The 25891-nt window shown below is 45.3% G+C and overlaps 1 protein-coding gene across 1 annotated transcript in view; it reads left to right on the forward strand.

The window, feature by feature from the left end:
• The window catches only part of CSMD2 (CUB and Sushi multiple domains 2), a 1651801-nt gene that overhangs the window by 1290690 nt on the left and 335220 nt on the right, over positions 1 to 25891 (forward strand). Inside the window, exons 21-22 of the mRNA XM_086956548.1 lie at positions 5396 to 5584; positions 23408 to 23577. Coding sequence (XP_086812674.1) covers positions 5396 to 5584; positions 23408 to 23577 — 359 coding nt within the window. The remainder of the gene's footprint in view (positions 1 to 5395; positions 5585 to 23407; positions 23578 to 25891) is intronic.

Below are 25891 nucleotides of genomic sequence, written 5' to 3' on the forward strand. Positions count from 1 at the left end.
CATGACCACACCAGACACTAGATTAGATGAGATCATGTCCACACTTCATTTAATCAAAGAGGATCTCCACGCTTTTAAAGTGATGCTATTGAGTTATCCATGGCTCCCCAGATCCTACAGAACCAATATGCCTAGCAAGTCCCCAACTCACCTCCCTAGCACCCCCAAACACAATGCTCCCAGTTGGAAATCAGTACCCTCCCGTAATCTATCCTCCCGCCCATCGCGTACCAACAACCATTTTTCGGAGACCTCTCCTATGAACCGGTCATAGCGACCCCGATTCTGTCACAGACATGCCCATCCCTTCTATCCTCGCAAACCCTCACATGCCCTCTACTCAGAACAACAGAGGAATCATCGACAATATTCTCTGTAAAGTCCCACTCATCCAGGAACACACCACTTCCCCCGTCACCCCCCGTTTTAAATGCACACTCCTGAAATTGCAGATCGGCCTCGAAACACGCCACTGACATTGCTGACCTCATTACCTCTACTGATTTTGACCTCATAATTCTCACTGTAACATGGCTTACAGAATCTTCCTCGCCCCTCATCGACATCCTAGTACCCCCTAACTATGACGTCATCAGACTAGACAGGACTGGTAAGATTGGAGGAGGTATTGCATGCATACACCGGAGCAACATCACCGTAAACAGAGCTATATCCTCGGTACTCCCTTCTTGTGAATACATCAGCCTCGACATCAACAGTAATGGTAAGCCTGTCTGCTCGCTACACATCATATATCACAGACCGGGTGACAACCTCCTCATCACAGAACACCTCATGGATCTGATCACAACACACACTGGTCGACGAAACACACACATTTTCCTGGGTGACTTTAACCTCCACGGGAATGACCCCAACAATACAGTGGTCAACAGCCTCAAAAACTTCCTCAACGCCTTAGACCTCAACCAAATGTGCAACAGCCCTACACACAATAAAGGCGCAATTTTAGACTTAATAATCTCTAAGAGTGATTCCACTCATTTGGAGTCGATCCTCCCTTGTGATTGGTCTGACCATCACATCATCACCTTCTTCATCAAGGAAACAGTCAAATTGAATTTGGCCCAAGCCACAAAACCTAAAGTATGGAAAAGAGATTGGAAAAATCTTAATCCAAACACGTTACCTACCTCTAGCCAGAAACTACTTCTACCCCCTGCTGGATCTTCCAACGTAATTGATCTCACCAACCACTACCTCAACTCTATGACTTCGACAATTAATGAATTTGCTCCCCTGTAACTAAAAAGTCTCCACGAAAGACTCTAAACCCTGGTTCAACGGTCTTCTTAACGAGGATAGACGTTCACTCAGAACTCACGAATGCAACTGGAGATCAGTCCCATCCGCTAAGCTCCTCATGACTCTAAAAAGAAAGAGAAATGCTTACTATCGAAAGGTCAAGCGCACTAAAGCAGACTTCTTCAGCCAACAACTTGACCAGGCAAGAAATCGACCCAAAACCTTTTTGAATTAATCAAAACTCAATCTAAGGACCAACCTCAACGTCCTCAAGAACTAACTCACCCACAACCCACATGTGAGGACTTTTCTAACTACTTTAACCTAAAGTCTGAGAACATCAAGAAAGATCTCCTCAATTACCTAATCTCTCACTCTTGCCCGCTCACCAAAACCTCCCCTCTTCCCCCAATTGCATCACAACAAATCCCATCAAAGTTTATCCTACAAAACGATGCAGCATGGTCATACTTTTACACCTATTCTGAAGACGCTATAGGCACATTTCTCAATGCCCTAATGCCTTCTAATCACCTCACTGACCCTCTCCCCGCAAATGCGGTTAAAGATCTTACCCCTTTGCTGCTACCTCTCTGGACCAAGATCATCAACAGTTCACTTCTACAAGATTGCATCCCTGACTCCCTAAAGGTAGGGCAGGTGTCTACCATCCTTAAGAAACCCTCAGCTGACCCCAAGGACCTAAACAACTACCGCCCAATCTCCAATATTCCCACCTTGGCCAAACTTCTGGAAAAATGTGTTCAACACCAACTGACAAAGCATATTGATCACTTCAACCTCCTAAACAAACACCAATCCGGCTTCCTTGCAAACCACAACACGGAATCAGCCATGACACACATCATTAATGATACACTTCAAATACATGATCAAAACGAAGCATCCCTCCTTATCTTACTAGAGCTCTCTTCAGCGTTCGATACGGTCAAACACCAGCACTTGATAGATCTGTTGAAACACAGAATGGGTCTTTCAGGATCAGTGCTCAAATGGTTTACCTCTTTTCTGCAAAATCGGACTAAGTTCAACAACACCCTGTCAAAACCTGTTCCAGGAATGCTAGGAGTCCCACAAGGTTCCTCGCTATCCCCTAAACTCTTCAACGTATTCATGGAACCACTCACCGATCTATTACAAACATCCAAAGTGCAATTTCACATGTATGCCGACGATACCCAACTGTACCTCAAGATCAACACCTTGGACGACATTAGTTTGCTTAACAATACTCTTAAGACCACCCAAACATGGCTGGCAGAGAATGACCTCAAACTGAATGCTTTAAAAACGGAATTCCTCCTTATTGCCTCTCCCGTCAAAGTCCCCATAATGCACAACTGGATCAAACACCTTACAGCATTCAACGTTCAACCAACCGTTGTGGATTCAGCGAAATCACGGGTATTACTCTGGACCGTAACCTCAATATGCAGAAACATATCAGTAATGCAACGAAGGAAGCAAACTTTCAGATTAATACACTAAGGAAGCTGAAGCCCTTCCTACCTCCAGATGACTTCAAGATGGCGGTTCAGGCTCTAGTTCTACCGTGGCTGGACTATGGAAGTGTCTCTCTATGCAGTCTCCCCAAAGCCACTACAGCTCCACTAAGAGCCTCTACCAACGCGGCCGCGAGACTCATAACTGGTGCGAAAAGAAGGCCCCACATCTCCCCGGACCTAAAATCTTTAAACTGGCTGCCTTTTGAAGCCAGAATCCACCTGAAAATAGCTTGCATGATGCACAAGGCCTTACATCATAATGCACCCAGCTATCTCACACAAAAACTCACAATATCTGGAGGGACAAGATCAACAAGAAGTGCAGAAAACCTCCTTCTGAAACCACAATAATTCAACAAGAAAAAAACTTATAATCGATCCTTTTCAGGAATAGCACCCAAGATATGGAATGCCCTTCCACTGGAAATAAGACTGAACCCCTCCACCTCTTCCTTCAAACTGGAAGTAAAAGGCATCCTTATGGCAAAATCTGCGTAAACATAGCCTCTTGTGCCTGTGAGAACCTCCATTCCCTTCATCATACTTATCATCCTAATCTTTATTTTTGCCATTACCATGATTCGTATGTTTCGCCCTTGCTCTGCACATCACTGCTTTGCTTTTTGTATGCTCAGTTGTTCTATATAATTGACTTTCTTATCATTACTGTACATCCATGACCAATCAGGCCGCTCCGGTTCTGCATCATGTTTGATTTGTCCTTTTGTATGTTATGCTTTTAGATACTATTTATTTTGGTCCTGCTTATCTTTAATGTTTGTTATATCTAAACACACTGATTGTACAGCGCTCTTATCCGTGCTCTTTAAAACGTTAAAAATAAATAAATAAAATAAAAAAATCAAAGGAAAAAGAAGGAACTAGCTCCAGCGAGATAAAGGGGCCGAAGTGTCTGGTAATGGATTAAGGAGGTATCATTGGATGTAAGACTGCACATCCTTGGTATTCACTGTGCTGCCACAAATTTCACCAGATCTAACATCTGAGCACGCCTCTGGGCAACAGCACTAATTCTTTTACAAAGTAAGCACAGAGTTGGGTACTCTCTAGATGTGCAATATTCAAGATAACTTTACTGTCTTAAGTCTCAGTTCACAAAGCTTTGTTGACTTTGGTCGCACAAGACTTCATCGATGACCTCTCTTATGACATTTCATGCTATGTCATCAGGGGCTGCATGTCTCCTAAAGAAATGTAAGCCAATCCACGCATTGAAAGTACACACTGTCCAGAGGGGGAAATTAGGCTCACTCTGGTCTATAGCGGCAATCTGGCAATGCCGGATGTGCTAGTGTGATAGATCAGTGCATGGGTATTATTTGGTGGCTGTTTGTGCGTCTGTTTTACACTCTGGTGGGCTGATTTTCACACTTGATTTCTCTAATATTGCCACAACCAAACATTACTTTTTGGCTTTGTACGTTTAAATGTGCCCCAATGTGCAAATTTGGGCCACTTTTTGATTTGTTTGATTGAGTAACGAAGGACACTTTTAAATTGGTGCCCGGGCCAATTTTCTGTTGCAGTCCGACTCTAAGGGGAGGGTTTCCTTAGTCTCCGACACTCTGCTGTGTTTTGTGGATTGCAGATAATTTGAGGGTAGACATAAAATGTGTCTTGTTGCCTGTTCCTTTTGTAATTCAAAATAATATTCCTTTCCACAGCCAAAGCAAAACGATAACCCTTTTACTAACACAGACTTTTCCAGTACACCGACTGATCTTTTTTTTAGCTTTTTTAGCTGAGGTTTAGCTAAAAAAAATACACATTTTTCATGGAAGTGCTTCAGTATCAGTAATCTTTAATACAACAACCAACATAGCTGTGCATTCCCGTTGTAACAACTAAAGGTGTAAAACGTTTTTTTTTTTAACATTCATGAAGTTCTCTTTCAAAACTGAGCAAAAGTTGCAAAGCGGCTTCTTTACCACTAACAAAATGGTTCTGCGTAAAATATATTTTGCAGGAAAAAGTGTTCTCCTGTGCAATGCAAGTGTGCATAGAACAGCTATGCAAAAGATAAAGTTGCAGAAAACAAGTTTGCCTATATTTCCATCTGACCTGTATTTAATTAGAGTGAGACCATATTACAACGTGAAGAAAATCTGTGCACGTAAGAACGCAAACCACAAAACTTTGCGAGCTTCCGTATGGGTGAACATCCGGAACTTTGCCTTGGAAAAAATCCCCACTAAATACATTCCAGACTCCACACTTTGAAAATAATATTATTCAGATAATGTGTCCGATGCGCATTAATTCGGGTAGATATTTCTCCGATGGATGGCCAGTCTCATCTTGTAGTCTTTTTATTTGGGCTAATGTCTTGTCATGAAGTGTAGACCCTATCTGGTATGTGTGTGTTTAGGGATGGTGTGGTGTGAGTGGCACCTCCTCCCTCACTCCTTTGTTCCTCATTGCCCATCATAGACTACAGTTTGGTATAACCAGTGTTCCAGCAGTTTCTATTTACTGTCTGGTAATTTCCTGCTATTTATTGCCTGCCACATTCCCTCTGTTCATCATGGCTAGGCTTCCTGCCTTAGCCTTCTCCAATAATGGCTTACTCTGATTTATTCTAGAATATGACCTAGAGCCTTGTGAGGAACCAGGGGTTCCCGCCTACAGCATCCGAAAGGGCCTGCAGTTTGGTGTGGGTGACGTACTGATGTTCTCCTGCTTTCCCGGATACCGGCTGGAAGGCGTGTCGCGGATCACCTGCCTTGGAGGTAGACGGCGTGTATGGAGTTCGCCTCTGCCAAGGTGTGTTGGTAGGTGGTCATGTGCTTTCATTTTGATTTGATGTCTCTTATTTGTATTTTGAAAATATCATGTTTGTATTAGGTGACATGGGGGCGGCATAGGATTGAGGGCGGTCAAGGGAGGGCACATGGAAAGAACTCAGGTTGCACCCACTGCGATTTAATCTCATCCAGTTGTCTACTTTGGCATGTAGACGTGATGATAAAAGTTGCAAAAAATATATAGTAGAGTGACTAGCTAAATATTTCTGCAATATTTTAGATTTTGTAAGTCAAGGCAAAACTCACATAAAACAGTAGAAACATGAATACCAGAAATTGTAGAATGGTGCAAAATATGACTAGTTTCATAGGCAAACATAGTATTTATCAGTGGCGCAAATACTGACATCATGCGTTCAAATACTTAGCAAATGACACACTGCAACACAAAGCTAACAAAATGAGAACAAATAAAGTGAATAGAAGACGACAATATAAAGTGTTGAAGAGGGTATTCACCTGTTACAACGCATTTTTTACAACGCACTACCACTACAACGTAGGCATTACAACGCATACCATTACAACGCATAGCGCTGGGGGGCGCTCTAGGATAAGAGGTAAGTTTAATTTACTATCCAACACCTTCCCTAGGGTCCACGGGGACTGGAGTTAGAATAGTAAATTATACTTACCACTATCCAGCACCCCAAAGCGCTATGCGTTGTAGTGGTATGCGTTGTGAATACCGCGTTGTAATGGTATGCGGAGTAAAAGTATGCGTTGTAACGTCATACATCCGTTGAAGAGTGGTAGCACTTTATGCATGAAAAGTGTAAACACACCCCGTGAAATTTTCAAAAAAACATACATATACACATTAAACAAATTGTGTAAGCGTTTAACACATGAATATTTCCTAATGGTAAGCTTATGTGTGGCGGAAACAGCACACGACAATTGCAAATCTTGAGTCATTAGTGCAGCAAATTCTTTCAATGGTGCAACCGTCTTGCCCACCTAGGTAACAAAGCTAGGAAACCAATTGCACACGTCCTTTAATCCCAGCTGCTTTATAAAATATATAGCAGACCTTTAGTACAAGCATCTCAGTATATTAATTCAACCAAGCAAAAGCTTTCTAGTTTAATAAGCTGGTCTGCACACAGGTGAGCTACTCAGAGTTAGCAGGAGAGCTACAGTAGCACAGGAGCTACTGGCTGGAGACCCCTGAGCGAGCATGTCAAAGGTACACTAAGTATGTTTAGGATGAAGATGTTAGTGAATCCGAACTCGCAATTTCCAAACACGTTTCTAGCCTGCCTCCTTGTAGAGTTTTATCTGGTAAAGGGTCTCGAAAAGGCTGTATGCATTTCATTTGATTTCATTAATCTTATAAAGTGTTTACCAAAAAGAGTACATAGGGCAGAACAAACAAAGGCAGGATCATATTACATATTTGATGTAAGAAACGAGAGATAGCAAGAGTTCCATATTGGACACAGCTTGTATCCCAGAGATCTAAAACCTCCCCGCTACCCGACTGTACTGTCCAGGAGGGATTCAAGACACTGCTGTTAAGAAAAAATAGTTCATTATAGCTGTCCTTGGTGCGTCGCTGGTCCTTAATCCGATACCTCTAATCTGTCGTCCCTCTTCTCCGATAACTTACACACAATGGCGGAGAAGCGTAGCCCCACTGGCTCCGAGCCAGCAGCTGAAATTTTAAAAATGTTTTATTATCGTTTTATTTTTCAGCTGCTGGCTGAGCCAGCGTGTGCGGGGAGGAGCAGGGTCGGGCCATGGGAGGGGGGAGTGGGAGTGGTTGGTACACTTTTAATTGCACGTCAGTTTGGTGGGCCGTCTTACGCCAGCCAAACTGACATATGCACTTAGGTTTCGCCACTCCAGCTGTATTGCACAGCTGGGTTGGAGAAACAGGACAGATTCCCTGTGCCTGAGCAAGCATTAATCCAGCCTGCACAGACCACACCCATGCTCCTTTTATGCTTGAGAGCAGCTTGGGGATTGGATAGTGACCCCGTGATGCTGTCCCAGGGACTGCTGGGACCAGGATCCACGCCAGCCAACAGCAACCAGGTAAGTCTTTTTTTCATTATTAACCACCCCCCACCGTGGGCTACACCCACGCCCCCCCCCCCCCCCCTTCAGCACCCGCTCCACCTGCCCCACCACTCTTCATCTTTGTAGGCTACCACTGTTAAAATGCCCTCTTTTAGGTGTCTAAGATGTATAAAACATAATAAATACAGGCAAAAGCATGCCATGTAAAGAGTACCGTGAGCCAGGACCTCCCTACCTAGCCATGATGCACCGTCACTGGCGAATGTTGTGCTATAGAGTAGGCACGTTATAGAACATTAAGGAACATTGTAAATGAAGTGCTCTGGAGGTCGGAGGGGTATGGGAGTTACTAATGAGAGAGACTAATAACTATTGGGTGGTAGTCTGGATGCAAGACAGCTCGAGACGTTCTCACAGGAGAGAGACAATGAAGAAGGGAGAGTGTGAAGAAAATGCTCAGCTATTTTATGTTTGAGGCATGTGAAATCATATAATTTTCCACGAAATTCTACGAAATGTAATGAAAATTGCACAAAGTTACACAAATGGTGAGAAATGTGGTTTGTTGGTATGTTCACGCAAAGGCATACCAAGCATAAAAAAATCAGGCGAGATTTGAGAGGAAAACTGATTTGCGCAGAATATTTCTATTAGTGGGTCGTGTGCCATAAAAAACACTAACTTGTAATTTTTTTTCCAAAAAACAAGTACTGTGAAATTTCCATATTTCACAAGTGTTGTTTAAATTAGTTATAGGGTTGGTTATGTATGTCATGGTACGTTATGCTGTGGCATATTATTTTATATCACAATAGTGCAACTGTGTAGCTCTTGCACCATGCTTATGGCACTCTGATGTTTAATTTGAACACCTGTTTGAGCAGTTCTCGAAATAACGGAATTGGATTTGTATATGCTATTTGGCAGGCTTTGATTGCGTCAGATAAGCACAGGGAAATTTCGTTAGGAGGTTATTGTAAAAATTAGAAGAGTTTTTTCTAATTCGAGTTATTTGTAGAGTGTCTTTGAAACAGTAACTTTGCCGAAGGACTTTTATGGCATTAGTTGGAATTGGGGGTTGCCCAAGTCTCAAAGGGGGTAGCATGGCATCAAGCGGGCAGGCCAAACTTGGAGGACATGTGAAGCATTCACGCAGTACCCACAGTCAACACACCAGGCACACTACAAAAGAGGCAGGACACCAATTTGAGTTGGAAAATTAAGCAGTTTAGTATCTCCAACCTGCAAGGCAAAAATGCATCAACAGTGTCATCATAACACGGCGCCAACTGGCACCGGAGCCAAGTGTATCAGGGGGGGGGATTATTTACATGGGAAGTAGGGGCTGAGTCTGTAAGTCCATCTGAAATAAAGAAGAACCAATTAACATTGAGCCTGGGGCCAATATGGCGGGGCCAACTCAGGCTCTCATCCTTAGTGATAGACTGTAATGCAAAATACCATTAGCATGAGTACACATAACCTGCATTATCACTCCACCACGACCCCTGAGAGGGAAAACATTAGGGCATCACGGTAAGTCCCAACATACCGGAACACCTGCAATAGATCAGCATAGGGATATCAAACACCAGGCGGGAAGCATTAATAAGCATTGGCATCAGTAACCTCATATAACTGTAGGCCGTAAGTCAGCAACTCCTTTAGGCAGGACTAAACACTTTAGTGAAGATCAGATAACCTCGTGCCATCCTAATCTTTTAGCATTCCGGTAACATCTCATTGGGAGAACAAACACTGCATTAACATCAGGTAGGGGCCATATTCGTGGACCAGGAACACCTGCAATGAAACAGGCTTGCTCCCTAACACGGGATGCAGCCAGGGGCCTGATATTCAATAAGATCTAGATATGTGCGCTAGGCATCAAAGGCAACCTGGGGGACATGACTCCTTAGCCCCCCCAACCTGAAACCCAAACATTAGGCAGTACATTAACAACCATAACATATGCACCAGGCCTCTAATTGACTCCCTAGGGCACCCCACACTGGCATGACGAGCAAGATCCACAGTACCTAGCAGGCGCCCTCAATGCCCCACCATTGCAGTTCCACCTTAGGAGTCCCTGTATCCTGGGACTCCACGCTCAAGAATTAGGGGCCCACAGAGTTCCGGTCAGTCAAGGGGGGGGGGGGGCGAGCACCATCCGGCCCGGTACCCTCTCTACCTCTCCACACAGTCAAACGTAGGCCCCACTCACCGGGCTCCTCTCACTGGCTCCTCGGCGGTAGGCCAGGCACCGACAATGTGCCTCGAGGCCCCGGTCGCACAGCCCTCGAGTCGCGGGCTCTCCTCCTTCGTCTGGCTCGGGTCACACGGGGCCTGTCAGCCCTCCATCAGGCCGATACCCCACAACCGGGGTTCCCTCTTCTCTCCGGGAGCCCCGCGGTACACCTCCGGCTAGCGTCGTGCCTCCCCCGGGCCCCTCCTCTCTCTCAGGGACCCGGGTCTCCTCAGGTAGGCCTCCTAGCAATCTCAGGCTCTCTGGGCCTGGGCTGGCCGATGGGGGTTCTCGGGCTGCTCTAAGCCCTCCGGCGATGATACTCGGCTGTCCCCACCTCCGTCCTCACTGGACCCGGGACTTCCACCGCGGCCTCCGCGAGGCCTCTCTCTGCTGCTGGGCCTGGTCTCGGCCTGGGAGCCAGTCAGAACGCGGCTCTCGGGGGCGCGACAGCACCAACCAATCGGTGCGCGGCGGGCTGGGGGCGCGGACGGTGACGTCACCGGCGCCCCAGCCACGTGATGCCGGCCTCTCCGGCTTCAGGCCTATTGCGGCCTCCTCCTCACATCGGCGGCCCTCTCCTGGTACCGGGGGCCGCCGCGACGATACCAGACACGGCGGGGGTCTCCCTGGTGACACCGGGCTGCGGCGGTGACGACGGCACCAGTAAGGGGTAGGCTCCCGTCTTAATTAATTAACTATACGGCGGAAAGCGTGCCAAAACGAGGGTTGGCTCCTCCAACGCGATTTCTCCTCACAGTCTCCTCAGGAAACAGCGTTTTCCACCGCGCACTACTCCTCACCACAGCGCTATTCACAACGCACTGCTCCCTGCGCCCACACGGCAGTTCTGGGGCAGATTAGCGCTATTTCTCCTCACAGTCTTCTCAGTGCTATGGCGCTATTCACAGCGCACTGCTTGTTCAGCAGTCCAGGGGCAGGTTGACTGAGGCAGGTCAGTGAGGCACAGTTCCTCAGGGGCACACTCCTCACCTCCTGGGGGGGTTCAAGCCCACAGCATTCCTCCTCATGTGGGCACCTCTTTCCTTCAGCGCTGGCGTAGTTCAAGGTCCCACAGCGTCAGTGTCCTGGGTAGGGCCCTCCCTTGTCAGGGGCCCATGGGGACAGCAGCGGGGGGGTTTATAGGGGTGCAGGGCCCAGCTCACAGGCCCATGTGGCGGTCGCACCTCACAGCAGGTCCCCCTCCCTTCCTTGTCCCAGCGCTGACTAAATCTCTGGTGACACTTTCCCCTATTTATACCCTCCTCCCAGGCAGTGCCAGGACCTTCTAGAATGTTGGCACATCTAGCCTAAACTGGTTCTAGGGGAGGGGGTGAGCACCCTGGGTGCCAGGCTTTCCCTCCAAAACTAGGGGTAGCTGGGTAATATTATCTAGACCGCTGACCTATGTCAGTCCAGTGGCAAAACCCATGGCCATGGCATCCATTTTAAAAACAATACATTTCAGTCAGGTACATTTCCAAAATGGGGGTGCAGTTTTAAAATGGGGGATTTTACAAGTGCTCACATTATGTCAGGTAATTACATTTTCACAAGGTGTCTCACACCACTCATGGCCTATACAGGTTTAATCCCATGGGGGAGACAATCCAGATAAGGGGGTCAAAAGCGAAAAATTTTGGGGGAAAAAGGCCAAGTCCAACAGGCATTATATATAGTTTGATGCTAGGTTGTCAGATGCTCAGACAGTGAGTGAGGAGCGGTTTCCAGTTAGGCATTACAATTCGATAGGCTGTGAGCTGCATTGGACTGCCATGCCCAAGAGTCAAGATGCATTTATACAGCCTGTTTCTCATTAGCTACCTAACATCTGACATTATTGTGTTTTGTGCAATAATTACACTCCACAGTGTATTGAAGCGTAAAAGGCCATTTACTAGGACAGGGTTGTAAACACAATACACTAACCAAAACATCAATTTAACTATAACAATCCCCAACATCAAACCTTTCGTTCACTCTATCCATTTTCCCCTCACACCTATTGCTCTCGTCCCGTTTCACTCGGCGACCTCCTCCATCTTTCCATTTCTGTCTTCACTTCTCTTTCAACATTCTCTCTCGGATCTCCTGCCGTCGCACTCTTGCATCCCACACCACCATCGTTCACGTGTCCCCCCCTGAGGGGTGGATGTGCCCGTCAGTGACTCCACACCCCTCAAAAGTACTGCAGACACAACAACCTACAACCTGTCCTAAACTGGCACTCTACCAACCAACCCATCGCCTTGACCTTAAACTTGAAGGGTTGGCGGGCAGTCTAAAATGAATTCAACCCTCCCCGATGGTGCTAGGTGCAGGAAAAGGAGGAGCCCTCCTCCCCTGAACCTTATAACCCTACCCTAATCCCTCCCCTTAACCAATTCCCTACCCCTAACAGCCTGTCCTTACTTCTCGCGCGAACACCCTGGGTAAAGACTGGTCTGCGACTCTACTTCCTCCGGGGGCCGGCATTGCCTCAGACTAGCTTCATCGTTCACAAAATATACTGCACACTTCCTCTGTAAAGCTAACTCTACCCCTGATTTTATTCCGTTTAGCAAAACATGCTGCATTTGCCCCAGTCTAGTTAGCTTTGCGTCAGAGTCACCCGGCTCTTTCTTCTAAGATCCCATCAAGCGCCATGGAACCGCCGGGCACCTTCCAGCGGCCTTACCTTTATTCACGAGCAGTAATGCGGATAAGGCTTTGTAATGAGCGAGGTTATGAGTGTTTTCAAAGGCGCAGTGCATGAAAGACGTCTAATCCGAGGCGCCTCGTCATCAATCGACTCCTTTTAACATCTTGATCATTATACAGTTTTCAAGACTGCCTTTCAGTCTTTTGTCACACTTCAGTCACACAATCACGTAATCGACTGCGGGCTGTTCTTTTAACGTGTCGTTTATGTAATGTACGGTTTTCAAAGGAGTAAGCAACACCTTATGACTCACCGGAAAGCGTCTGCGGAGTGTGAGCCGCTGTGCTTTTAGCAGGAGGCATTCTTTGTTGGCACACAGAGCATTGTGCATTTCTTGGTCGTTTACAAGGTATACCTTCATGCCGCAGACAGTGGGTATCTTGCTGATCTAACGTATGCTTGTTTTGCCTCATACAAATTATTTGTCACTCACTTTCATACTTCCGTTTACTTATTTGTTAACTTTTATTGTACACTCTTTGAGTGCAGTCTTGTGGTGAAGTGCACTGGGCCCACAACAGAAATTATGAGTTCTGGAAGGAAGCATTCAGACTTTAATCATATAATATTGATCGTTTATTTTCAATTATTCTTAAATCACTATCTTGGCAGGCAGTCAGTTGAATCTCAGCTTGATTTTTTCAGTTTTATAAGTTTCCTGAATTGCAGATGGTGGGTTTCCGCTTTCAAATTAGAGCTTATAGAATTCCAAAGTCTATTTTTCTGTACTCGCCTCCATGTTTAATGTGTGAACCTTAGGTATGCTGACTAGGCCTTTGCACCAGCAAGACATGTATACAATGCACTGGAGCTTTCATACATTTTGACTCCACCTGTATCCACTGGTTTGAATTCAAGGACAGGCTTCAAATGGTCTCTTTTTTGGGGCGCAAGGCACAATTGTGCTGTCGTCATTCTCTCTCTGCAATATGATTGTAATTTAATCTGGTGTAGGCAGCACGTAATAAACTTACCTCCTTGCATCAACGATGACCCAAAGGAGTTTCTATTTCTGTGACATTTCAAAGTATATTCAGATGAACATGAATTGTTTCAGTCCCACTCAACATTAATTTCTAAGTTTCCCTCCTTTTAAATAGAAAATCACTATTTCATCCTTTAGCAGCAATAATATCTCAGGGTCTCCTCCAGTTAAGCAGTGGGTATGGTCTTTCATGTATTAGTAGACATAGTAAAGGCATTTGGTAACGTTTTACTGCCTTAGCAGAGTCACTCAGGAGTAACATGTTCATGTGTCTGCATAAGTCTGTTTGAGATGTATAGAGCGTGAACTCAACCACAAAGCAACTGAGAACTCTTCAGAAAGGAAGGTATCAGATAGGTGGTTATAACGAGAGAGGGGATCCAAGAGGGTATCAGAGTTGAGAGAGGTGATCACTGGGAGAAATCAGTGTGCAGTGTAAGGGTGTTCAAAGAGGAGTGCATTTCAGGGGAAGAGGAGAAGGAAAGCTGCTTGTCGGATCTGGACTGAGATCCTTTCAGCCCCTCTGGGAGGAGCAGGTGATGTCTTGTCTATTTTCCTTCATGCTTCCCTTGCTTTCCTGTCACAAAATGTTTCTGAGCCAGGAGCTTCCTCTGCTGCCTAATAGTCTTATCTAGGGGGTCAAGTGAGGAGTAGGTATAGGTAATATTAAAATTATCAAGGCGTAACACTCATAGTTTTTGAAATGTTGTGTTATGCTTCAGCCTCCAATGATGTCAATATGCTCAAGCATGCTGCAGTTTGTGGCAAACTTATAGTGCAAAAGCATGGGAACAGCACAAGCCATCAAAACGTGTGGGGCTGTTGTTAGCGGCGGTTGTGGTTTTTGTGCTATTCTTTCTGTATGAAATGCATCCTTGCTTCAGCAATTGCCACAGGGACACATTTTGCAATAAAATGTAGTGCTAAATGAAGGATTTGCTTTTCATATAATTTTCCTGAAATTTTGCACACCCTTCGTTAGGAGGGGGTCATCTTGCAGAGTATTTTGTAAATGATTCAACACGCGTCGAAGGTGATATGGACTGACATGCAGGAAGGATTGGTGTTCTCTAAGATGAGGCATGATTCTGTCACATATAGAGAGACCTATAATCAGGTGGTTTGCTGAGTTTGGCCTTTGTGTGCTTGCATTCAAACAAGTGATGCAAACAAAGTGGTCCCAGATACTAGAGCAAACAGGCCAAAATTAAATAATATCTCAAATAGATTCAAAAAGGATATCACAGCATTGTTTTTAATCACAACGTGTACAATGATATTCAAAAAAAAACTCTTCATAAAATACATCAATACTTAATCATAATTAGTGCCCTTAGTAGAAAGGAAAGGGAAAGGTAGTGATTGGAAAGTGAAGGAACTATACAGATAACGAAACAGTGGTCACTATGACCTCAATAAAAGTTACTAATAATTGATTAACACAGGCTAAAGATCACAATTCATAAATTAGTCTAACAAACTCATGCCTCTCAAAACAAAATCACAAATGATAAGTCGGGAGAAAGGCTGAGGATGGAAAAGAATGTCGACGTTTCGACCCAAATTGGGGCAGGTGTACGGTGGAACCTTGCTAGAGGGTCTTCATCAGGACAGGGACGTATGAGGGGCAGTGAATCTCATCAGTAAAACACGATCGTTTGATAGGTAGGGAATCCACCACGTGGGTCGGGATCCTGCAATGAATAGTCGAGCCGCTAGCCCAGGGAGGGTATTTTGCAGAGTTAGTATCTCCAGTTGTAAATCGGTTTTACTGGTCGATCCGTTTTCTGAGGCTGGGGAATTCCGGGACTTTCAAGGGGGTCTGATTTGTATAATACAGATTCGCAGAGGTCAATGTAGGGACAGCCACAGAAAGAAGTCCAATTTCTTTGAGGGGGAATTCTCAGACTGTCACAGGGGTCTGTTAAGCGTCTTGTAGCTTCGGGGAGTTCAAAGTCTACGGGTATGAAACGGCAGCATAAGTCGGACCAATTTCTAAAGAAGTGGTTCCAGAGCTTACACGGGGGTCTGTTCAATCCAAGTTTGCATTCAAACATGAACTTCATTGCATCTGTTTCAGTGAGAGAAGATAAATGTCGGAAAATGGTGGTGACAGGGAAAATGCCTGTTGCACTCAACACTCGACATGTTACTTGCAAGCTGATCATGCTAGCGGTCCAGTCATAAGAGGAGAGCTCTGACTTGGCTTTGATGTATTTGCACATTTTATGATCTTCTATTCAAAAGTAGGAGTAGGTCTTTCTAGTGCTTACTCATTTATTATAGTTGGGTTGGATAGTACTTTGAAAATGTTAAAAATGTGTTTGATTTCATGCTTCCCCAATAAGTTTACTAAAGAAGGTCTTTTCAGATCTTTTGTGTCTTGTGATCTCTAGTTCAGGATTTGAGCCATTGCTATTCCAATGTGTGGCTTGGTCCTGTCTAATGAGCCCGATAAATTTAGTACTACTTCTTTTAGGACCTGTCCCACAGAAGTAATCCTCTATTTAATCTGAGATCCAGCGGACTATTTGATTTGGAGAAAAACAGAGGCCTTCTGAATTCCTTTGTATTCTCAGGCTTTTCCCTTTGCTATGGATACTGTTGTGTTCCAATCTCACAAAGGCAAGTTAGAAAATGTGCCTTCTATTGTCAAAGTTAGAATCCACTTACTGCTACATTTTATTAATTATGCATATCCTATGGCATTTCCTTCATTTTATAAGAAGGATTCATAAAGCTTTTAATTCTTAAAATATTGCTAAATATCCCTGAAAGCACACCCTCTCAGAATTCATTCTTGTTATATTAAATAATGCTATGTGTTTCATCTCATTAGCAGATATCTTTCACTTTTTCAACGGTGAGTTCATAATGTTTTAATCAGCAACATTCAGGACTTGACATGTTTTTAGACAACTATAATTTGTCCTGCAGCTACATCCTCCGACAGCGATGCTAGTTGCTAGTTTTGGTAGGGAAAACATTATTTAGCTGCTCAACATTTTTGAATAAAAGGTCTTTATTTTTCTTTTTCTTTATTTTTCCAGCCAAAATGTTTTGGCTGAAATTAAAATTGTACCAATGTCAATGAGCATCAAATGCAGGGTTAAAGAATATTCTAATAGAATATTGTATAATAATTATCATCTTGCAAAGATATTGCTACCAGAATAGTGTCCACCACTGTATCATTAAAGTAAGTATAAATAGGTAAGAATAGATTTGCTAGACCTAACTCCAACAACGGAACCCACCGACCACAAAAACTTCCGCCCCATCTCGCTCCTCCCATTTCCTGCCAAAGTCATTGAGAAGATCGTCAACAAACAGCTTGCCGCCTTCCTCGAGACGAACGGATCCCTCGACCCCTCGCAGTCCGGTTTCAGAGCCAACCACAGCACCCAGACCTCCCTCATCGCAGCCACCGACGACATCCGAGCCCTGCTCGACAACGGGGAAACAGCGGCACTCATCCTCCTGACCTCTGCGCAGCATTCGACACTGTCTGCCACCGCACCCTAGTCCAACGCCTCGGCAACACCAGCATCCAAGAGAAGGCACTGAAGTAGATCATCTCATTCCTTGCCGGAAGAACACAGAGAGTCCGCCTCCCCCCGTTTCGATCCAAGGCCACCGAAGTCATCTGTGGCGTCCCGCAAGGATCATCACTTAGCCCCACCCTCTTCAGCATCTATATGAGACCTCTAGCTGCCATCGCATGCCAACACAACCTCAACATCATCTCCTATGCCGACGACACCCAGCTGATCCTCTCCCTCACCAGAGACCCCGACACCGCCAGAACCAGCCTACACGAAGGGATGAAAGACGTCGCCGAGTGGATGAAGAACAGCCGCCTGAAACTGAACTCAGACAAGACGGAAGTCCTCATCCTGGGACCATCACCCTCCGCCTGGGACGACTCCTGGTGGCCCCCAGCCCTGGGCACCGCCCCCAAGCCAACAGACCACGCACGCAACCTGGGCTTCATCCTGGACTCCTCCCTCTCAATGACCAGACAAGTCAACGCCGTATCCTCATCATGCTTTCACACCCTTCGCATGCTTCGCAAGATCTTCCGATGGATCCCGACCGAAACCAGGAAGACGGTCGCCCAGGCCCTAGTCACCAGCCGACTGGACTACGGAAACACCCTCTTCGCCGGAACCACAGCCAAGCTACAGAAAAGACTCCAACGCATCCAGAACGCCTCCGCCCGACTCATTCTGGACATCTCCCAACGCAGCCACATCGCAGGCCACCTGAGGGACCTGAACTGGCTCCCCGTCAACAAGAGGATCACGTTCAGGCTCCTCACCCACGCACACAAGTCTCTCCACGACCTGGGCCCCAAGTACCTCAACAACCGCCTGACCTTCTACACGCCCACCCGCCAGCTACGGTCTACCAGCCTCGCCCTCGCCACCGTACCACGCATCCGAAGAGCCACCGCCGGAGGCAGATCCTTCTCCTACCTGGCGGCCAAGACATGGAACTCCCTCCCCATCCACCTTCGGCTGACCCAGGACCACCTCGCCTTCAGGAGACAACTCAAGACCTGGCTGTTCGAGCAGTCGCGGGCCCCTTCCCCCCAGCGCCTTGAGACCCTTCCGGGTGAGTAGCGCGCTATACAAATGCTGTGATTGATTGATTGATTGATTTTCTTTCTCAAAGATATATATTCCTTCAAAGTACATAGATATACAGTTAGAATAACAAATCTGTGCACAATATTGCTATAGTCAATATTCTGGCTGATATTTTGGTAGGACAATATTTTTGTACCCAATATTCTGACGTGCCATTTAAGAAATATACAAGATAAAGATGAAAATCCTAAAGGGGAAAATACTTTTTCTATAAGTGGGATAGAACAATCAATATATATGTATACACATTAATTCCTTTGGGGAGAGGTGTTGGCCTAATGGCTAGGGCGGTCGACCTAAAATCTGGGGAACCGGGTTCGAGTCTCGGCAAGGGCGCACAACATCCAGTGATTCTGGGCAAATCACTTAATCTCCCCGTGCCTAACAAAAATTAATGTGCCCTCATGTAACGCAAATAGTGCTCGTGTTAAACTCCGTAGGAAAAAAAACATACCGGCTCTGTCCTTGATTTAGACTGTTTTTGATTCCAAGAGCATAGTTCTATATGTATGACAAGTTTTAGGGGGGAAAGAAATTGTTTTGCTTCCTTTGTGGTCAGTATTACCCTGTAATATGTTAGTTTCCCTATTCAAATACATGCCAAGAGCATGTATAGGTAAACTTCCATTCAAAAATCACTTACTTAAGATTCACAGTCTTTACCATGACCTAATTCCTCTTTAGATTCTTTGATGCCCATCTTGTATCTTATGTATCCTTCATATGCAGTGTTGTTCAGTGTTTTCAAGTAAGTTTGGCTAATCGGTCACTTCCTATGAGCATCTCTGTGTAGCGTGTTATTATTAATGTGGTCTATTTGCGTTTTTCAGTTAGCCAGTCTGCACTTTTCTAGAGGTGTGAGTTATCTGCTAAATCCTATTACAATCCATCATATCTTTGTAAGGGTATTGTTTATTTCGGACACACTATTGGTATAACTGTTAAAGCATCTTCATGCAGATATGGACTGCCTCCTTGTGGCTTAGTTTCATTTGTCATTTTATGTGCACAACGTCTACTGCTGGATGTGGTTTACAGCTCTTTACCATTGAGAATCTTTTGCCAGGGTCTTCTTTTGATGTCCAGTCCGGTGGTGACATTGCTGAGCAGTGTCTTGTGGCCTGCTTTATCTGTCAATTGCTGTGGGCAGAAATCTCTAAAACTTCCTGTGTTTGAAGCTTTACTGTGACTTGGCGTGCGAGGGGCTTGCGAGAATTTCTGCAAGCCCATCAGCTTCTGACTGTCTAAATGAGCCGGTGGATGGTCTTCTCCAGGGCTCGAGTCGGGGTACCACGAGGGTGGATGGCGTCCCCCCACGTATTTTATCGGCAGCTCAATAACTGGAGCTAATGGAGCCACACATTCACTCTTTGGCCTCTCTGGGGCGAGATCGGAGCTCATTTAGAATGCTGCTCATGCGCTGGCTTTTCAGTTGCAATCGCATCTAAGGTGTGAGCAAGGGGAGGCAATGAGTCTGATGATGCAAGCCACCTTTCGTGACGTCACTTCCTGTCGTGACGTCAGCGTCCCCCCACTTTTAGGACTTGTTCGCTGCTCTTCTCCTTCCTACCAATGTGTGTGTGTGCACACATGCATGTGTATGAATGTGTGTTCTTTGTCTTTATGTTCTCATGGCTGCTCTACAGCTCTGTATGCATTTCTTTTCTGTGACTTTATTTAGCTTCAACAATGTCAGTTTGTAGGATTGCTTTCTTTATCAAACTGCATACCTGACCGATATGATTCCCTGTGTTTTGTGAGTGTGTGTAGACCTGCCTTCCCTGTGGCTTCGCCTGTGTGGCTTACAGGTTATACACCTTGCACCAATTGTGTTCAGCTAATTCCCCCAGCTGTTGCTGTAATTTCACATGGATATGGCTCACTATGACTCTTTCTATACCTGCCTCTCTCTGGGGTTATTTTGCGATCGCCAATGAATCTATGGCATATTTATGTTTTTGTTCTCTAATTTAATGTGGGTATCCATTAGCCATCACTGTTTAGTTGTGGTGTAAGCAGAAGTATACTGCAGTAAGTTGTGAAACTTTAAGTGGATCAACAAAAGAGTCACATTTAAGGCTTCTAAAGCCTTTATGGTTCAGAAGGTGCAACTGTTATCCCTTCAGTGTACTTCTTTTTATGATACTCTAAAGAGTACCACAAGCTGCAACATTAAGGATTGCTTCACACTCTACGAAGGAATAGACATTATAACAAAATGGATCCAAACAATTCTGAAATAGGACAGTTTTCTGTACGTTCAAGGTTGTCACTTTTATCCTTTTATTCTCAGCCAAAAGCAGAATAGCTTCTTTCAACAGAGAACATCACCATCAGTTTACAAATCTTCATGAAAATAGGTTCATGTGATGGAGCAATTCTTGATAAACTAAGCACTCAAGAAATTGATAGAAGTACAAATTGGTAAATGTACTCTATGATCTATGCCTTTACGTAGGTAAAAAGATATATGAAAAACAGTGTGTCAAAAACTGGCAATTTTCACTTCAGCCTATGGCCAACCTCTGGTAGTAACACAAAAGACTCATTGTTATAGGAAAAAGGGAAAGTGCACTTACTGGGTATGAAAGCATGCAGCATTTTGCAAATAATGATCTTCAAGGAAAAAAATTCTACTCCTAAAATTTTGAAGGGTTGTCAGGTGCACCACCATTGTTCGCCTCTTCTTCACGGCTGCCATTCCAACTTTCCTGACAAAATTTAAACACATGGAGTCCGAGTCTTACAAGCGGGCTGGAAATTACCTGCTAATGTCCTACCAGAATGACAGATATTATGGGCCATATCACAGGGAAGTACCACGTGACAAGGTGGATCCTGGGGCTTCTCTAAAAAATGAAGGAATGGGAATTATAAGGAAAATTGGGGATACCACGCCTGACCCCTGTGGAAATTCCTTTTTTACACAGTCCAGGTGAAAAAGTCTGACCCTGCATTGTTACCATTTAACTTGTTATCAAAATGGAGTCTCGTAAAGAGGTCCTTAGTGTTCAACATTGAAGTCTTTATGCCCTGGTTCTGAGTATGTTGCCGTAGAGTGTGGTGTTTACTGCATATCCTGTACAGTATTTACTGCAACTGATAAATACAGATACCCGCTGGTCCGTTATTTAAGGATTCATTAAATACCTTCGATTTGGAGTTTTGGAGGCAAATAGAAAATTACATGCACAATCTCTGTTTACTGCGACAAGTGCTGCAAAAACTCTCAATTCAAATCCTAGTACAAACTAATTTTTTTACCAAAATCGGAATTGTACTCCGAACTCTGAATCAGTGCCTAGAAGACTTAAACGTAAGGTTTGGGAGTAGAAAACCATGTTTGGGCGATGCGCACTTCTTTTTCTCTGTGCTCTAGGTGTACCCTGGACAACATCTCCACACAATTCCGATGATGGCACATCCACGTTTCCAAATCCTATGACCCTCAATAACTTCACCACGTTTTTCCAAAAGGGTGCTTTGGCAACAGTGCCCTTTCTTAAGCTTTTGAAAGTTCTGCTGAGTGACAGATCAGCCCAGTTGAGATCAAATATAAATATCCCTGGTAAAAGCAGGGGCCTAGGCTAGGGTGAATGCTTTGATGCGTCACTCATTTGCATCACGTGCACTGCAGCAACTGAAGTAGTATGTTAGGAAACACTCATTCGTTGTTCTCTCTTTTGTTCCCCCACCAACCTTTCACTGGGACCTGAGGGTCACTCGTCCCATGCCTGAGAGCCTTGCATTCACCAATGCTCTGGTTCGTTCATTCGTTCCCACTCCTCAGAATGCGTAATACAGCTGCACCAGGCCCGCCTCGCCCCACTCCCTCTTCTGCATCTTCATTTTCTTACATACTTTGTGGGCACAGCCCCCCTTGCCTCATACAACATCACCGGCCCTTTTTCAAGTATAGTTTTGTTGTCAGCCCAACCTATATATATATCTACAGACTATTCTAATATTTTTGGTCTTTGACAAATAAGTGGTGGGTTCCTCAGCTGGTTGCAGGCATGTAAAGCACGAGCTCCTATGTATACATTCTAATGTAAAGTCATGATACCCATTGGTTATGCTTGAAACAGGCCATTGCGAATAATGTTTTTCTGCGCCCTACATTTTCTTTAATTGCACAGCGACTCTAAAACGGGACTCTGCCTGAATCACAAAAATGAATAAAACACATAAATGGCTCGTGCTAATAAATACCTACTCAATATCCCAATAGTGCTCCACCAATGCACGCACTCGCAGCATCCTTCTGCTGTCTGTTAATTCACTCTTGAATCCCCATTGGTGTGGGCTGTATCATGGCAATGGTGGCACATTGCAGTGTACTCAAATCGTCTGTAGATACAGACGCTCACAGCCTACTACAGACACTCCTGATTCCAGTATTGCAATCTGGGAACATTGTAAGACACCCACAATCCACCCCCCTGGCCAAGGAGCCTTCAAACGAAGATTCACTCACATAAGAGAAGGACGCAAATCAGAAAACAAAACTTGTGATTATCCAACACAATTGCATTTTAATAAAATACATTCAGTGTAATGATATTGAGCCTCGGCAACTTCCAGTTAACATACCTAAATATTCTAATTGTAACATTTTCAACCAGCACGGTGCTTCAGACACCTGACGTATTGCACAACCACAAGTAGCCACAAGTGAGTGACAGATGATAGAAAGTAAAGTCAAGATAGGCTTTGTTGTTAAGGGAAAGGGAGCGCCCAGGTGGTAAAATGTTATTTTGTCTGGGGCTCTGCAACTCATTGCACCACAGCTGGTTTTTATTCTTGTCAACTCCAATGTGGTGAAATGGACTTTCTGGTTTTGAGGCACATGTGTGGGACAGTGGCATGTGCTGTCAGCCAGTGCTTCAGTTTGCGACCCGTGTGACCGGAATGGTACACTACCACATAAAAAAATAATCACACACTTTGCTGACCACACCCTCTAGTGACCCTGACTGACCAATATTAAAAAAAAACACATTTTTTATTATGACAACTCTACACTCTTCGCGAGTCAATCAACAGACTCTTGCCTCCCCAAAGCAGCTCACTTGCTACTATTAACTAGGGCGCAAGGTCCCGGGTCTTTCTGTCATGTTGTTTCCCATTATTGGACTGCCATGCGGACTTTAACCCTTGTCTCTCATTGCTTGTGTTCCAGCTGAATGTGGTTCTTCGGTGAGTGGGTCTCAAGGTGTCCTGCTATCGCCCAACTTTCCAGCGAACTACAACAACAACCACGAATGCATCTACTCCATCCAGACCCAGCCCGGGAAAGGGCTCCAGCTGCGGGCCCGGACCTTCGAGCTGCAGACGGGGGACATTCTGAAGGTAACAGAGACACAGCAATGCGGTAAAAGGACCGGCTCCGCCCCAGAGCAGGGGCAAGGGGCAGACATGGCTGACTCTGGAGGAAGATGAATGGGGTACACCAAAGGGGTATGGAAAGCACCCTATAAATATGAATACAATATAGTCCAGGCTGTACAAAATCTTCCCAGGCAGAGTCAAAGGGTCTACCATCAACCCCTTCACATAGCTTATAGAGTCCCCAACAAGACACTGTTTGGATGCAGTCTGGCCTTTCATCATTGTTGATGCTACTCACAGAAATATGCTGTTGGGAAGAAGGAATGTTATGTTGTGTTATGTTACAGGGTTTTATATAGCGCTCGATTACCGGTCAGGTTTCTTTGTGCTGGGTAACAGAACAACGCACTGTAGGCAATAACTTAGTCCTACGCTTGTGTAAAGAGCCAAGTCTTCAAGAGTTTCCGGAAGCTCCTATATCAGGGGAAGAGAGTTCCTGATGGGTGGGGCAAGAACAGAAAATCCTAAATGTCACCTGTATGACTCTGATGAACCTGTGAGTGCCGTCCATCCTAACAAGCGGTAGATTTTGATCCCCACCTCAGCCCATATATGTGACAAAGATTGATGCTGTGAGTGGGGCTCTGTGGCCTGGAAGACTGAAGGTGGTGGCAGTAATAAAGATTATAGCAGCTAGGCAGGTTTTCGTACCTGTCCATGCAAGGACGAGTCGACTACTGTCCTCTCCCACCTTTTTAAAGTGTCTGCTAGTCCATGCAACCAGAACTATTTACCATAAATATGGGATAATTGATGTTGCATGTGTGTACCTTACTCTGTGTATAGATGATACATGAATAGATTGCATGTGACATAAGTGGCCATTGGCTCACTGGAATCCATTTTCCATTTATCCAAGTGGTACCAAAAAAGGAGAGTTAGAGAGTGTAGCCAACAGATGTGAATTGCAGGGTCCCTCTGGGACATTTTCCAGGGTTCCTTTGTAGTTGGCTAGTCTTGGAGGAGGAGGAGTGGAGACAGAGGGTTCTTTTGGAGTTTAGGGAGTTTAGCCATCTTTCTCGGGCATATTTTCACAGGCGGCCTACCTCTTGCAATTGAACACGTACCTCCCCGCTTTTGTGTACTTGTTTTGGATCTCTCCTACCAGGAGACACCCGCAGCTCCACCCATCCTTCTTTTCAGCATGTTTGCACCCTGTAACGAAGGCCACGACTGTGCCAATCTGAGTGGAATAAGCAAAAGGGGTAGGACTGTCCAAAGCAAGCCTTCATAGTTAATCTCTGCAACATTGGTATAAAGATAGTAGAGAAACTTCCAGGCAGTCCGCTAAACTTTCTCTATCAGAATCTGGGGTCTCCATGCCAGTGGAGACCAACAAACTCTCTGGGCTCCAGGTATGGGGTACTCCCTGCCACTTCTACTTGCCAGGTTTGAGACCTGAAACGCAGGAGCTTTGACAAAGACTGCAAGGAGGGGCTGCCTGGCCTCTGCTTCGAGGGAGAGAGTTGTCTGACTGTTCAGGAGGGGAATTGGAGGTGCCCTTGCGCAAGGAGGACATTGCTCAGAGGGAGATGAGCTGTGAAGGAGCAAAGCAGGACACGATGAAATTGTCCACTGCAGCACCAGGGAAGGACCTGCTCTGCTATGCAAGGGCAAAGCTTAGGACCATAAAATGACTCTGAAGTGTCAGCAGAATGATGCACCCCTGTCAACTGAAGGTATAGGAACTTCTGTGCAATTGATTTTCATTTCAAAAGCGAGGTCCTAGAAGTTGTGTGCTTTCAGGGGAGACCATTCCACAGTTCTGTGCCCCCTCCTGCCCAAAAAGAGAGAACCAGAGTGCTGGAGAAGAACCGCACCAATCAAGAGGCATGCACCAGGACCTACTTACTCACCATTGCAACCAGAGGTGGACACTTAGGGCCTCATTTATAGTTCGGCGGACCGGTTACTCTGTGACAAACCTGATGGATATCCTGTTCGATGTGTTAAAGTGCCTTGGAAATAATGCACTTGTAATGTTGTGGACGGGATATCCGTCACGTTTGTAATGGTTAACGCGTCCTCCAAATTCTAAATCAGGCCGTTAGTATGTTTGGGTGATATTTTCGGGGTTTGGCCAGGGGATAAACCCGAGCCACAAGATCTATCAAGCAGTGAGCACCAAGACTTTCCTCGGCCTGCTTGACTGGTGGTGGAAAGCCTCCGCTTCGCTTTCACAGTACGTGGCGGCATAGTCTCTGCTGTTAGAAACTGTTGGTGGGGTCTGGATTGGATGATTTCACCACTTTTTCTCACACTCAAGGGCTTTGAG

This window comes from Lissotriton vulgaris, chromosome 2_1 (genome assembly GCF_964263255.1).
Source record: "Lissotriton vulgaris chromosome 2_1, aLisVul1.2, whole genome shotgun sequence".
Taxonomy (NCBI): Eukaryota; Metazoa; Chordata; class Amphibia; order Caudata; family Salamandridae; genus Lissotriton; species Lissotriton vulgaris.